This window comes from Vipera ursinii, assembly GCF_947247035.1.
Source record: "Vipera ursinii genome assembly, chromosome: 14".
Classification (NCBI taxonomy): domain Eukaryota; kingdom Metazoa; phylum Chordata; class Lepidosauria; order Squamata; family Viperidae; genus Vipera; species Vipera ursinii.
In genome coordinates this window covers 11,502,836-11,517,400 of record NC_139527.1, presented here as the reverse complement: position 1 = coordinate 11,517,400, position 14,565 = coordinate 11,502,836, and the positions used below count along the sequence as shown (strand labels likewise).

At 49.4% G+C, this 14,565-nt stretch overlaps 1 protein-coding gene across 14 annotated transcripts in view; it reads right to left on the bottom strand.

Annotated features, from left to right (window-relative positions):
- DEPDC5 (DEP domain containing 5, GATOR1 subcomplex subunit) overlaps positions 1-14,517 on the bottom strand; it is a 74,397-nt gene extending 59,880 nt beyond the window's left edge. For 8 of the 14 annotated variants that reach the window (XR_014493797.1, XR_014493798.1, XR_014493799.1 and 5 more), the window contains exons 1-12: positions 14,335-14,512; positions 12,090-12,262; positions 11,051-11,138; positions 10,524-10,570; positions 8,114-8,199; positions 6,662-6,745; positions 4,280-4,329; positions 3,393-3,462; positions 1,849-1,927; positions 999-1,060; positions 477-546; positions 282-354 (exon numbers count right to left, since the gene is read on the bottom strand). Coding sequence is in view for 10 of the 14 variants with exons in the window: in XM_083373848.1 (XP_083229974.1) it covers positions 282-354; positions 477-546; positions 999-1,060; positions 1,849-1,927; positions 3,393-3,462; positions 4,280-4,329; positions 6,662-6,745; positions 8,114-8,199; positions 10,524-10,570; positions 11,051-11,138; positions 12,090-12,147 (767 nt within the window). In the remaining 4 variants the exon portion in view is untranslated. Of the gene's footprint in view, positions 1-281; positions 355-476; positions 547-998; positions 1,061-1,848; positions 1,928-2,704; positions 2,848-3,392; positions 3,463-4,279; positions 4,330-6,661; positions 6,746-8,113; positions 8,200-10,523; positions 10,571-11,050; positions 11,139-12,089; positions 12,263-13,740; positions 13,758-14,334 lie in introns of those variants that run through there. The other 6 variants (XM_083373842.1, XM_083373844.1, XM_083373843.1 and 3 more) reach the window with 5 other exon arrangements.
- Between the last annotated feature and the right edge of the window lie 48 nt (positions 14,518-14,565).

Genomic DNA, 14,565 nt, shown 5'->3' with positions numbered 1-14,565 from the left:
CTGAACGAGTGTTAAGCAAGCGCTCGTAACTCAGGGGTCATGTAGCTGGGGGGATCCATTATAATTTTGCAGAGTTGCTGAGCAACCAGTTCTAAACAGAGGACTACGTAGATGAAGCTGCCTTATGAAACAATGCAAACTGTCCATTCCCCAGAGAGGCAAAGGGCTCTCCACTACAGATTTCTCACAGAGCACCTGACGTGCACACTGAGGAGACGTTGCCCCCTTTCATGGATGGGCCGGCTCTTCCAGAGAGAAGGCTCAGCCACAGGGACACCTACTTGTAAAAGTCTTCGTAGAAGCGGCCTTCGTGGTCCTGTTGGACTGAGCAACGATGCATCTCTGGAAATTCATCTGGAACAAACCAAGTGTAAGAGGAAGCTGCTCTCGGCTGCTGCTTTAAGCTTCCCAAGGAGGCAGCGAGAAAGAGGCAGGCGCCTCTCCAGACGGGAGGAGGCAGGCGTGGGGCAACTCACTTAATGACTTGGCGTTGTAGAAGGTCCGAGAAAAGAGAACCACCGTCACTTCATGGCTACAGTTCTTCTCCTGTTGGGACGAGAGCAAGTAGATCAAGACACTGGGGATCCACCCTTGACGGGCACCAGAGATTCCATCCACACAGACTGCACCTCTGACACGCCCAGATGCTTCTCAGTTCCTGCCCTCAGTGGGGAGGACGTGGGGGGGGATTCCCCCCTCTTCAGAGATGGCTGGGGGGGCCTCTTTGAGATCCCCCAACTCAAAGGAAGAACCAGCACAAGATTCTTCCTTCTGACCGCAGCAAGGGGGAAGAAATACTCCTCCTCCTGCCCATCTGATTCCCCAGTGAGCAGGACAGAGGTTGCTGGGGCTCCGCCAGGGCCCCCTCCCCGGCCCCAACCCGAGAGCCCTGCTGGCTTGGCCTCTGAGCCTCCAGGGCTTGTCCGGAGGAAGGAACGCAAGCCCTGCCCATCTGCAGGCCCCCTTCAGGCCAGCCACAAGCTCCGCTTGGCTCCCACCTTCCACTTGGTGAAAAGGTCGGCAAGGAAGCCGTTCACGGCCTTCTCGAAGTAGAGGTCTCCTGCGGAGGAAAGAGAACCAAGCGTAAGAGGGGAAGCCAGGTCGCCCCCCCCCCAGCAGAGCCCCAGTGCCGGAGAGGGGCATCAATTCCTGCTCACTCCTGGCTCCCTCAAGCCCTCCTAAGGCCCCAGGCCCGGCCTGTGAGGGGCAGCTTCCTTCCACCTGACCCCGTCCTTCTGCCCAATCCAAGCCCCCTTAGTGGCAGAGCCTGGCTGTGGGTTGGCCTCTTTGGGGGTGGCCAGTGGGGCTCCTCTCTTGGACCCTTCGGACTCAAGCTACTCTACCTGGCGTTGGGGGTCTTCTTGTGCCAGTAGGCCCCCCTGCCCCTTTTCACCTGCAGTGGAGCTGCTTTTGCAGCCAAAGCCCTGAGCCCGACCCAGATTGGCCCACTGGAGCCCAGTGGCAGAGCTCCCGCTTGTTTTGCAGAGGCCTCAACGGGTGGCATCTGTGGGCAAAGCGGAGATCCGAGTCTGCCTGAATCTCTGGTTAATTATCCACCAAGAAAACAGCTCCCTGCTTTCCTTTGTGATTCCTTCATGCCATTTTTAACTGCCTTGTAATTTAGGTTGCTTTTAAAAAGCAAAAACAAAGCAAAAAACACCCAACCCTCTTCAGGTAGACAAATGAAACTACGCCAGCAGGTGTTCCTCTTAACCGCTGAAGTCTCCAAGAAAGGAGACTGCCCCCTCCCTCCATCCAAGGAGAGCGAAGATGCTGCTGGCTGGGCTGGATCAGTTGCCAGGCTACCCGAGGCCAGACTGAGGCGGGCAAGAGCCGAGGGATCCTCACCGTAGATGTCAAAGTCCCACATTTCACAGCTCATCTGGATGAAGATGTAAACCATGGCGGAGGTCGAGCGGAACACCACCTGCGGGGCGCCCAGAAGGGAAGAGGGTGAGACCCACCTCACTGGATGGGCTAGGGTCTCCCGCTTGAGTAGGGGGCCAAACTATAAGACCTCCAAGCTCTATTTGGATCCGATCTGGTTTCCTCTGAACCAGCAGGACCAAATCTGATTTGTTCTGGGGCCTGCTGGATTCAGAAGCCGGAAGCTAGCGGTGGGCCTGCAGTGGCTGCCGCAAGAAGACCAACACTCACAACTGGGAGAGCAAAATCCTTGTTCCAAATGTTTTTCCTGTTTAAGATTGGCCTTAATGGCAGGTTGTTTCCTGGCTCCAAAAGAATCTGCTGGCTCCCCTGCTGCCTGGGGGATTCCTTCTCATATTCTGAAGGCCAGCAGTGCTTATGTTGGCTCTCGCCCATGGAGCTCCAAAGGAGAGAGACGCTCTGTAGTCAAATCTCTCTCTCTCTCTCTCTCTCTGCCGGCACCTTAGCCCTCAGCCACGAGACTCCTCGGGAGGCTTGCAAGCGACTGGATAGGCCCACCAATGGTGCCACCACTGGAAAGGCTCCCCTTCTGGTTCTTCTGCCACGCCATGAAAGGTGGCTGGCAGGAAGGGTGGGAAAATGGAGTTGGCGGGCAGAGGAGGAGAAAGGAGAAATGCCGTCATCTCAAACTTGCCCCCCCCCCGGTATTGCCACACGATTTCCTAATTCTCAGGTCTCCCTTCTCTATCGCAGGGCTTTTCAACCAAACACACCCCCGCTGCCAATCCTCAACAGAAATGCTCACAACAATGAAAACCTTGGATAGGAGGAAGAGCGCCGCCGGGCGGGCAGGCAGGCGTCTTGCTCGGCTGTGGCTTGGGGGGCACTTTTTTCAGTGGCATTGTAACTTCGAACAGTCACTAAGCGAACTGTTGTAAGTCGAGGACTACTTGTACTTCATCACTTTTTTCCTTTTTTTTTTGGTCAAGTTTTTTACACCTTGCTAGGCAGCTGGTGGCTCTCGGATGTTGCCATATCCTAAAAGTGGTACAGTGGGTGAAAAGGTTGAAAAGCCCTGCTCTATCGAATGGAGGCACAATTCCTCTCCCTTTACAGAATGCAGAGCAAAGACTGGCCACAGGCCAGAGATCTCGGCCTGCCCTTGGATTGGAAGAGGGCAATTTCCCATCAGGCCCTCTGAGGGCCCAGAGCAGAATGAGCTTAATGTCAAGGACAAAGGTAGGAGCAGTTTAGTCTGAGAGCTGATTCCTACTAGGAGATCATGGAAATACAGCAACATTTGCCCAACAAGGCTGAGCCATGGCCACGTGTCCCCCAAGCAGGCCACGGGAACTGAAGGGGGCCCCTTAGCACCCTCCCTGCCCCCAGGTAACCCTTCAAACGTAAGGAAAACTGGGAAGCGGCTACCCTGGTTATTAACTGCAGGGATTCTGAAGCTCAGCATTTGAGAAATGGAAAGGAAATGTCCCAAGTCAGAGACCTACCCGAGTATCTTCGCTGATGTAGCCACAGGTGACTTTCTCGCTTTTGACCCACAGTTCACCTACCTGAGCCCTGAAAGCAAACCAAGAGAGAGGAGTGGAAATGGGGGAAACCTTGCTGTGAAAGCTGGATGTGAAAGCTGAAGAACTGCTGGCCAAACGGCCGATAACAAAAGCGAAGCAAGAGGTGAATTTGTAAACTGCAGTTTCTTCTCCCTCTGGGAGCAGCTTTGTCCAAATCCCAAATCCAGGGCCTTCGTGGGCTCCCGCTGCTTTTGTCAAGAGGACAAAGATGCCCTCTTTTTCAACTTGCTTGACCTTGTGAGATGTGTAGAAAGGGGAGGGATTTGCACTGTGACACGGTTGCTTTCATCAGCCTAAGCCCCTTGACCCCACTGCAGGCGGGCCTGTCCAAATGTATTTTCCTATGACTGGCAATCAATGTTTAAATTCATCAATCTGATTTGCTACATGTGCCTTGGCTCATTATCAAAATCTCAACATGGTGCCTTATTTAAACAGAAAATAAATTCAAGGGTTCAATCAAAACTCCCGTTCCCAAGGAGCTCCTTAGCTGCCATTCATCCTGGCCGGCTTACTCAGTGACTACAGTGCTAAGATGCCCGGATGTTGGCCGCAGTCAACTGAAAGACTGAAGGGCCAAGCTGTGCCACCCTGGGCAAAGCAAGGGGTGATTTGGGGTCTGAACTTGGCTAAGAGGAGAAAGCTGGGGACCACAAAAAGTACCCTGGTAACGGAAACAGCCAAACTCTGTCCTCCAAGGTGAGACTTGATTATTTGGAGACAGACATTCATTCCTGATAAAACTCAGCTTCCTCCGTGAGCACCGAGAGGGAAGTTTACCGAGGAAGGCACAGCGGCTTACTCACCGAATACCCGCATATTCAACTTTCTGAGTGATATAAGCACAGGTGCCAACCTGAGGTGACAATGAAAGGAAAAAGAGAAAGGGGACAATTGGCACACAAGAGGACTTGCACTTGCAGAAGAGAAACAACGATTTAAGAAGCAAGTCCATTTCTAGCTGGCACGACATTCCTAGTCGGAAAATATTCAGATCACTTTGGCTAAAGGCCAGAAGCCAGGGCTTCTGAGAGACGGTTGTTTCCACCGGAGCCGGGCAGTCCCTAACAACAACACCAGCTCTGCCTTTGGTCTCCACTGTCCCAGTTCAGTTCAGGCCTCTGGCCAACGTCTCTACCAGAAATCCAGGTGTGCAGCACCCACCCGCCAACCTTACACTTCAATTTTGCAAGACCACGTCGAAAGATGGGAGGACTCAGCATTGTTTCCTGAACAGAGCGGCAAGGTCTGTCGGCCTTGTAAGGTAGGCCAAGTCAAGAAACAGACCCCAGAGGGGCTCCTGCAATACAGGCAACCCCAGGCACGTGGCCAGCCTGATTTTCCAGACTCTTTGCTTCACTGTGATCCTTAAGCAAAGCCATCGTTCAAGATGGCATGTTTTGTTGAAAACCAGGAACAACTTCCAATTTTCAGAAAAAATCTTGTATCACAAGATGCTACAAATGGCTGGGTCACAACTCGCCTTTTCCACGTAAGTCATAAGTCAAGGACTACCTTAACTACTACTTTATTGATGTGGAGTGTATTAGCTTTATTATTATTATTATTATTATTATTATTATTATTATTATTATTATTATATTATTATTATTATTATTATTATTATTATTATTATTATTATTATTATTATTATTATTATGTTATTATTATAAACAGCTTCCATCCTGCGATGATATCTGTACCATCAAACATCCACATCTGCCTATCCCAGGTCCTTGGTAAGGACTCAATAGGTAGAAAAAAAATGCCAAATCCAGTCTGAATATATGGCTGTGTGCAATGAAGAATAATAATAATAATAATAATAATAATAATAATAATAATAATAATAATAATAATAATAATAATAATAATAATAATATTGTTGTTGTTGTAAGGTCATCTAGTCCAACCCCCTGCACAGGCAGGAAACCGTATACCATTTCCAGACAAATGGCTGGCCAGTCTCTTCTTAAAAACTTCCAGTGCTGGAGCATTCACAACTTCTGGAGGCAGATTGTTCCACTTATTAATTGTTCTAATGGTCATGAAGTTTCTCCTTAGTTCTAGGTTGAAACCCTGTCCAAAACCATCACTGCCACACTTTTAAGGACAGGGTGTGGTTGTTCTGGGTTCGTTCTCCGAGCTTGTGGGTTGCTTTCCGAACATTTCACACCAAGCTAGGTAACCTCTTCAGCGGAGCTTAGGGGAGGTTCAGAAGGGCTTCAGGCACGGGGTGTTGACTGAGGGTCTTGGAATGGGTCAGGTGCGAGGCAAACTTTTTCCGATAACCGTTGTGGAGGAAGACGCCAAGCAGCCGTTTCTCCTCCGCTTTTCTTAGTGTTGTGGTGCTGCAAGGCCCTTCTGAAGAGGGAATGGACACAGCTTCTTTTGTGTGCGATGGGGTGGTTGCTTGCGAAGCTGAGGATCTGGCCCGTGTGCGTGGGGTTGCGGTAGACGGGGGCTTCCAGTTCTTCATTGTCCGGTCTCCTCATGTCAATGTGGAGGAATGTCAGTCTGTTGTCTGTTTCCTCTTCACATGAGAATTCGATCCCAGGGAACGTTATTGAGTGGGTGGTGTGTTTCTTCAATTTGGGAGCATTTGATGATGATGAAGGTACCATCGACATAGCGTGTCCAGAATTTTGGTGGGCAGAGCTATGGATTCGAGTCGTTGCATGATTGCTTCTGCTATTACTTACTTCCAGTTCAAAGGGAAAATGTGCAAGCAAGTACAAGGTACCCATATCAGGCCTAATAGCAGAAGCAGTCATGCAACAACTCAAATCCATAGCTCTGCCCACTATCCAACCAAAATTCTGGACAACTCTGATCCATCACAAGACCCTCACTTGACACACCCACACATGAAGGAACACAGACGCTGACCTCCCCTAAACGCCGCTGAAGAGGCTACCTAACCTGGCAACGAAACATTTGGAAACCAACCCACAAGCTCGGAGAACAAACCTTCATCCTCATCCTACACCCGAGCTACAGATATTCGCCACTATTTTCTACTTTCCCAGAAGTAAGCAGCAAGGCCGGAACTTCTCAAGGCCGGAACTAAATTTCTCTACAGATTCAACTCAATTCCAAGTTGGAGGGTAACCATTAGATCATCCAGTCTGACCCTCACTCCATACAGAAATCCAGTTTAAATCTTTCACAACAACTGTGATCCTCACCAAGCTTTTCTTAAGCCGCCACATATCTCCGCGTCCGATGTACTGGTCCTTGAATGTCAGCTCCACTAAATCCAGAGTCACATCCTAAAAAGGAACATGAGATGAGAGATTTCTGCCTCCACCATTCTGTTTCTGCTCATACCCCTGGATGAAGTTATTCCAAGCCTTCAAACTATGTGCATATTACTTCCCTTTTAAAACATTCAGGACATAAATACCAAAAGCACTCAATCATTTGTTAACTAACAACAATTCCTTACCTGTTACCGCAGGGTTGCTCAACCTTGCCAACTTTAAGATACTTGGACGTCAACTCCCAGAATTCTGGGTTCAGGTCCACACATCAAAGTTGGCAAGATTGGGAAATCCCGTATTACTGAGCACCAGAGGATTTTACCAATTTCATAAATTTAGCCATCTTAACTTCTTGGCAATCTCCAGAAGCAAAAGTAGAGGACGGTTGAATGGGGTGAACATATCTGTCACAGACGGCAAAATACCAAAACACACATCAGAAGCAGACAGGAGGAAAAGGATTGACAGCTAGGATGGGAAAAAGAAATTCATGCTTGTGGTGGCCTACAGCAAAGAACCAGCCCAGACTCTACTACTCTTAGAACCGCTGTGGTCATCAGAAGGTTCTAGAGGTGTCAAGCATCAGGGAAATCAGGAGATCCAAGCAGTTCAAATGGGTATATTTATTGTAAGCTTAAGTTCTCTACAAGAATCTGAACTACTGTCATTCTAGGGCTCAGGTCTGCAACCCGCATGCGGCTCTTTCAGCCATCTCCTGCGGCTCCCGGTCCTCTGCCACGTGCAGTCCAAAAAAAAAAAAGTGGGACTAATAAAGTTCAATCAATTCAAATATGCAGGGTAGGTGCATATCTCGCCTTGGCTCCACTCTTCAGTCAAACCCTGTTCTGCGCATGCGCGCATGTACGCGCATGCGCACACATTTTTTGCGGCTCCCAGTTTTTCCTTTTGTGAGGGAACCGGTTCCGAGTGGCTGTTTCAGGTTGCTGACCCCTGGTCTAGGGAAATTTGCGGGAGTTAAGAATAGAAGGGATTCAAGGTGAGCTGGACTTAGATCTCTGCTGAGAGCGAAGGGACTAGGACTGATGAGACATCGGGCCTCCCTCAGGCTCAGCCTGGTCATCTCCTACAGCAGGAAGACGATCCTGCTGTAGGAGTTGGCAAGATTGGGAAATCCCGTATTACTGAGCACCAGAGGATTTTACCAATTTCATAAATTTAGCCATCTTAACTTCTTGGCAATCTCCAGAAGCAAAAGTAGAGGACGGTTGAATGGAGTGAACATATCTGTCACAGACGGCAAAATACCAAAACACACATCAGAAACAGACAGGAGGAAAAGGATTGACAGCTAGGATGGGAAAAAGAAATTCATGCTTGTGGTGGCCTACAGCTGAAGGGGAGCAAAAGCTCACCTACCTTGGCGTCCACAACATTGACATGGACATCCTGGTAGGGCCTCAGTCGAAACACCTGAGCAACGGTCTGCTCAACACTGATGGTTTCTGTGCAAAGAAAGGAGGGAAAGTTGGGAGAATTGGAGGAGGCTTTCGGTGGAGTCACTCCAGCAGTGACCCCAGAGCAGTGTTTCTTAACCTTGGCAAGTTTAAGATGGGAGAACTTCAACTCCCAGAATTCCCCTCCCCAATTCCAGACTGTGGAATTCTGGGAGTTCCACACATCTTAAACTTGCGAGGGTTGAGAAACCTTGCATCAGGGAATCAAGAGCTGGTCCACCAACCAATATGATTGACAGTTAGGAGCAAGAAACCAAAGCAACGCTCCGTGGTAAAAACAGTGACGCCTCTCTAGGGTCCTCCTCAAGGGGTGATGCTGGGCCCACAGGTGCCTCCTTTGGGCTCTGCCTTGCTCCCTGTTCACCTTACTCCTCTTTTTTGGCCTAAGCAGAGCAAAGCAACAGCCTCCAGCGTCACCTGCTTCCATTTCAGTCATTCTGATACTTCCTTGGAAATTGCAAACAGTGGCTGGTTCCAATCCAGAGAAGTGTTTCAGAAACCTCCCCCCCCCCCACGTGCTCCAGAAAAAGAGAATAAAAGGCAAGGAATCCCCAGACAGCAACTGGTGAAATGATGCTTTTGGATGGCAGGGCTCTCCCCAACACGATCCAACTATTCCCAGTGTGCCCGTCAGGACCCACCCCAATCCACATCTTAGGAAAGAAGAACTCTGGGAGACAGGATTGTCTAAGCAGGAACTTTTACTAAAACATGATTGTCAGTGGAAAATCTAGTCAGGATCTGGAAACTGTGTTGCAGATTGATACTTTTAAAGTGTCCCCGAGTAAAAAACCCCTCCCCTCAGTCCATTTGGTCAGTCCCGGATCAATTAAGGTTCAGGTGTCAAAACCTTCCATGGGAAGAGGGATCTTCCATGCCTTTACGACATTTACTTCCTCCCTTTCAGATTCTAATCGGAGATAGAAACCAGATCTCTGCCCTCCTCCCTTTCTTTGTTCTTCTCAGTTCAAAGGTTCTTTCCCTGGTCTTTGATGATGGCCTCCAGGCAGGCTGAATAAACAACCTTGCATCTAATGGATAGGGATGGCCAATTAACATCTTCTCTTCTCCTCCTTGGAAATGGCAGAATCCAGTGAGGGGTGAGATTTAGGGGTACACAGATAGGGATTTAGGAATGGGATATAAATGGATTCTGACAGCCCCCCTCCCCCCCAGTCCAACTCTCAGGCAAAGGATCAGCAAAGCCTGGCTTCTGATCTTGATCCAAAAGGAGGATGACACACCAGAAATCCATCATCCTATGAAGATGGCTTGAGAGCCGTCCCCAATGCAAGATGAAAATGGCATAAATTTCAAGAGTGTTCCAGAAATAACCAGCTTTGCCCGCTATTTGGGAGTGAAGTCTGGCATAAATGTTGCCAGTCACGTCTAAACTCTGCAGTGATCGGAGATTCAAGATTCTTCCATACAGAACTGTGCAAATTCCCATCTGGCTTGAGTTATAAGAAGGCTAACCCAGCAGTATTCCTTTCAAGCTATACCCAAGGATTGACCCTTAAGAGGCTCAAGTCTCCCTGCAAGCAACTGACCAGGAATCAAAGACCGGCCACGGGAGCTCAGAGCCACTCTTGGACTCATTGTGATACCTGCATGAGGACTGGGGGGAAAAAACCCCTCTAATTTCTTCCAGATCTCCCAAAACCAAATCTTAGCAAATATTTTACTTTGTACCACAGCTATCCAACCTTTTGGCTTACCTGGCCCCCACTGAGTGAAGAGCAGTTTTCTTGGACCGCATATAAAATATATAATACAGTTAATGTATATAAATCACATAACCGTGTTAAAACCTTATGATCTTGTAGGGCCGCATTACTAGCCGCCTGTGGCCACATGTGGCCCACAGACCACGGGCTGGACATGCCTGATGTAGACCCTTAGAACTGAATTATATCCTCGGCTGCCTCTGCTCTTCCCCGAGAAGAGATTTCTTTCAAGTGCTCTTAAGAGCACCTTCCTAGTAATTCCCACTGACTTGGGAATTTGTGCAAAGCACCTAAGGACCAATCTTGGCGTTAAGCTTATGGCACAGACCAGCCTTCTATTTGCTTATGAACAATCCTCTACACACAGTCTTGAATTCCATCAGTAGGCTCAACACTGTGCACTAAAATGTGAAAGGAAAGCGCATGTGCTTTATTTCGAGCTGCTGCAGAAAAGGGGGGATACAAATCAAATGAATATATAATAAATCACTCTCTCTGGTTAGCCAATTATTAGCTGTTGGTTAATGAGAACTGGCAGTTGTTAGAGCACCGCTAATAGTTTTCAAAACAGAGAGAAAATCCCACCTTTCTGTAGGTCTTCCTTGAGTGACTTCACTTGCAGGAGGAGCGGACTGAAAAGCAAGAGTGACAATCAGGATCTCTCCAGCAACTGAAAAGCATCACAGCCAAGAAAATCCTCAAGAATTTCAAAATTCTCCTGCCTCTGGCCAAGCTCCCAAAGCAGTCCCACTGGTAACCATGTAGGAACATTTTGTTTCCCTCAAGCTTTTTAGGATTTTCACTGTATGTTGTTGTTTTCTACATTTGTTCATAGATACATTATTACACAGTGATGTTTTCTATACCACCAAGAACCCCAAATGGAAGCAGGCAACATCTGCTTTTTGAAACAAAGCAACAATCAGAAGGTCTCTGTCTGACTGGCTCCCCCTGGCTTTCCAACTGCTTCCACTTTTCTCCAGCTAAAGCAAAATTCCAGTTTACCTTGTGGTGTTGTGGCAGCCCTCCTTTCTATCTGCAAAGTTCTGGGACTCCCCCCACCCCCATCGTGCATTATGTCCCAAAGCAGATCTATTCGTCAGGAGAATCACCTATATTCATCATTGGGGTGCGCTATTTCCACTATATCTCCCAACTTGATCTGAAGAAATACTTTGGGATTCACCACAAGTTCGTCATCTGAAAAGGAAAGTTGGAAAAGAACCCTTGTAGATGTTTGTAGTTTAGAGCAACTTTCATAGCAGTTCCATAGTTATCCTCAATGCCACTAAAGCTGAGAAGCCTGGGATGGGATGAGCGCCAGGGTGAGGGAAATACACTGAAAACCTAGACAGTGGCAACTGTCCCACTCAGTCATCAAGCAAAGAAAGACTCCTGGCCATTTGCTTTTGCCATGAATATACTTTACTGAAGCTTAGGTAGTTACAGAACTGTAAGCTAAATCTGAGATTTTCCCATGCAAGCAAAACAAAATAAATTTTCCTCCCCCCCCACCCCCATCCCCTGGTTATCTGTAATGTCCAATCAGGTGCTTGCATACTGTTTAGGAAACAGGTTCTCAGTTCCCAGCTCTGCATATCCGTAGCTGATCTTGGCTGGCTGAAGCTTCTCACCCGGCTCAGTTGGGCTTCCATCCCACCCCCTCTTCCTTATATTCCAAACTTTCCCTCCCCCCCTCCCCCTTGCTAACGTCAGGCTGTCAGCTCACGAAGCTTGGATAGGAAAGATGCAGCCATGACAGAGTTTTTAAACTGAGAAAGTTTGGAGTTCACTTCAAACCCAAACCTCATCCTAACAATAAACTAAGCAGGCCTGTCTTAGCCTCCCTGCATATGCTGGGACACATTTTAAAGTTGGTCAGTTGTAAACACAAATGATTTTAACATCTTAAGTAAATTATTAGGGATAATGTCCCACCTAACAGACTGCAATTTCTTTCCAAATAAAAATGTGCTACCTTAAGCGCCTGCTTTATAAGTAAACATCTTTATCATTAAGCTGGGAGCCTCAAATTTGCCCTACAAGGCCTTGTTGCAGTCCAGATATTGCACATCCTGGAAGATTCTGCTCCCAAAGGACAAAAGTTTAGTGGGCACCCCAAGGCCAGCTACCTTCAATGAGGCTACTAACCGCTGCTTCCGAAGCCTTTCTTGTGTATGACAAGCTTGTAAACTTTGTTGGTTCTCATCTTGATTTCCAAATTTTTGTTCTTCTTGGTTATCAGAAATCAGGCCTTAGACAACTTTCCATTTTCCACAGAAAAGCAAGTAATAAATGAGAAGCCGCTCATCTTCCACCGAATGCTGTGAGGAAGCCAAAGCAAAGCAAAACAGAACCACAGGTGACAACAGCTTTATATATTGTTTATTTATGCATGGTCACAGACTAGAAAAAATAATTAAAATACAAAGCATCCACTATAAAAACCCTTTTCCTAACAGATATGCCTAACTGGATTTTGTTCAGATCAAATGGCTTCTAACAGCAATTTCCACAAGTAGAAAATTTGATTGCTTTTCTGGAAACTTTACAATAGTGAAGTTTTACCCGCCCATTAGAATGAACTCAAACGTTTTACAGTTAGATAGATCAGCTCCAACTTCCAACAATGATATTCTGGGCAATTCAACTGCACATGTGCAACTGGTTCAATTTCAATATCCGAATGTATCCCAAATAAATCTGAGCAGGGATATTACTGAATCTCAGGACAGGTCATTTACATGGCCCAGTGTAAGGAAGCGCCCTTATCCATGAGGGCCCAAGAGTTAGGAAAAGTTTTTGGGAGAGGTGACCAACAGATCCCTCACTCGCGAAGGCGGAACTATGAGGCAACCCTCTGCATGTAAAAGTTTAAGATCCTCGGCTTGATCTCAGTCCAGACTTTTATGATGTTGCCTTTAGACAGCACAGCAGCCCCTCTTGGAAATCCACATCTGGTTTTCCTGGGCCAGGCTGCAAAGAGCACTTTGTGATAAACAGCTTATTCTGAAGGAAAAGGAAGCTTCTGCCCCCCAGGATTCCCCTTGGCGGGGAATGACCTTCAGGGAAGAGGGTCGCCTAAATCAGCACTTTTCAACCAGTGGCACAGGTACCACCTGTGGTACGTTGGCTCCTGGTGGGTGGTACGTGACCATCCTAGAGAAGTGGTAGCGGGGGAGGGGAATGAGCTGAACTGGTGGCAGCACCACACAAGCCTGAGCAAGAGACCACTGGAGCTGCAGGGCTGTCAGGACTCAGCGGAAGCGCCAGGATCAGTGCCACTTTCCAGCTGATCGGCGGTTCTTTGGTGCTGTCAGGGCTCAGCGGAAGCGCCAGGATCAGCACCAGGCTCCAGCTGGAGCTCAGTGCTGATCCCGGTGCTTCTGCTGAGCCCAGAAGAAGCGCCGATCAGCTGGAATGTTGCAGCATCTCCAGGGTCTTGTGATTTATATTCAGATGCTTGGCAACTGATTCATATTTATGACGGTCACAGTGTCCCAGGGTCATGTGAAGTGACCAAGACCTGCTGCAACCACCCAACACACGGGGAGAACACCCCCCACCCCACCCCCGCTGCCAATCCTCAACAGAAATGCTCACAACAATGAAAACCTCGGACAGGAGGAAGAGCGCCGCTGGGCGGGTGGGCGGGCAGGCAGGTGTCTTGCTCGGCTGTGGCTTGGGGGACACTTTTTTCAGTGGCATTGTAAGTTTGAACAGTCACTAAGCAAACTATTGTAAGTCGAGGACTACCTGTACCATCAGTGTTTTCCTTTTTTTTTGGTCAAGTTTTTGACACCTTGCTAGGTGACTGGTGGTACTCGGATGCTGCCATATCCTAAAAGTGACACAATGGGTGAAAAAGTTGAAAAGCCCTGGCCTAAATAACCCACAGCTCTAACCTCACTCCAGACCCCTCCACGGGGAGGCCCCCTGAAGACAACGCTCTCCCGGCCTTGAAGGGACCCGCTTTCCTGACCAGAGGGCGGGGTGTGTGGCTCGCCTGTTAGTCCTCTCCCCCGGGAAAAGCCCACCAGCTGCCTGCGGCACAAGGCCGGCCCGGATCGAGACGCCGCGGGAGCTCCGGCCTTCTCTCCGGGAGCCTGAAGCTGAGCCCCCCGAGTGTCCCACGGGGTGCAAAGCGCGGCCCCGGAGTCGGGCCTGGAGCCCGCGTGGCGGCTTCCACCAGCCTCGTCCTCGCTTCCCGTCCCGGAGCGTCGCGCCAGGCAGCCCCGCTTCTACTGCGGGCAGCGGAGGGCAGAGCCGGGGCGCGCGACCGGCCCTCCCCGCGGGCGGAAAAGCCGCCGGGCTCGCCTCCTACTCGCGGGGGCGCCGACCCCGGCCTCCGAGATCGGGGCGGGCGCGCGGGGCGGCGGGAGGCTCGGCAACTCACCCGGCGCGGCCTCGGCCTGGGGCTCCTCCGGAAGTCCGGGCCCGGGAAGCGCCCCTCGGCTCTCTATGGTCCCGGGCAGCGCCCGGATGAGGAAGGACGCGACCATAGAGCAGCAGCCCCAGCCGAGAGCCAGAGCGGCGCGATGCCGGAGCCGGCGCACTGGGCCGCGGCCTCCCGCCCGCCCAGCTAGCCGCCTTTCTCGGCGCGGCTCCGGAGGCCCCGGCTGGGCCC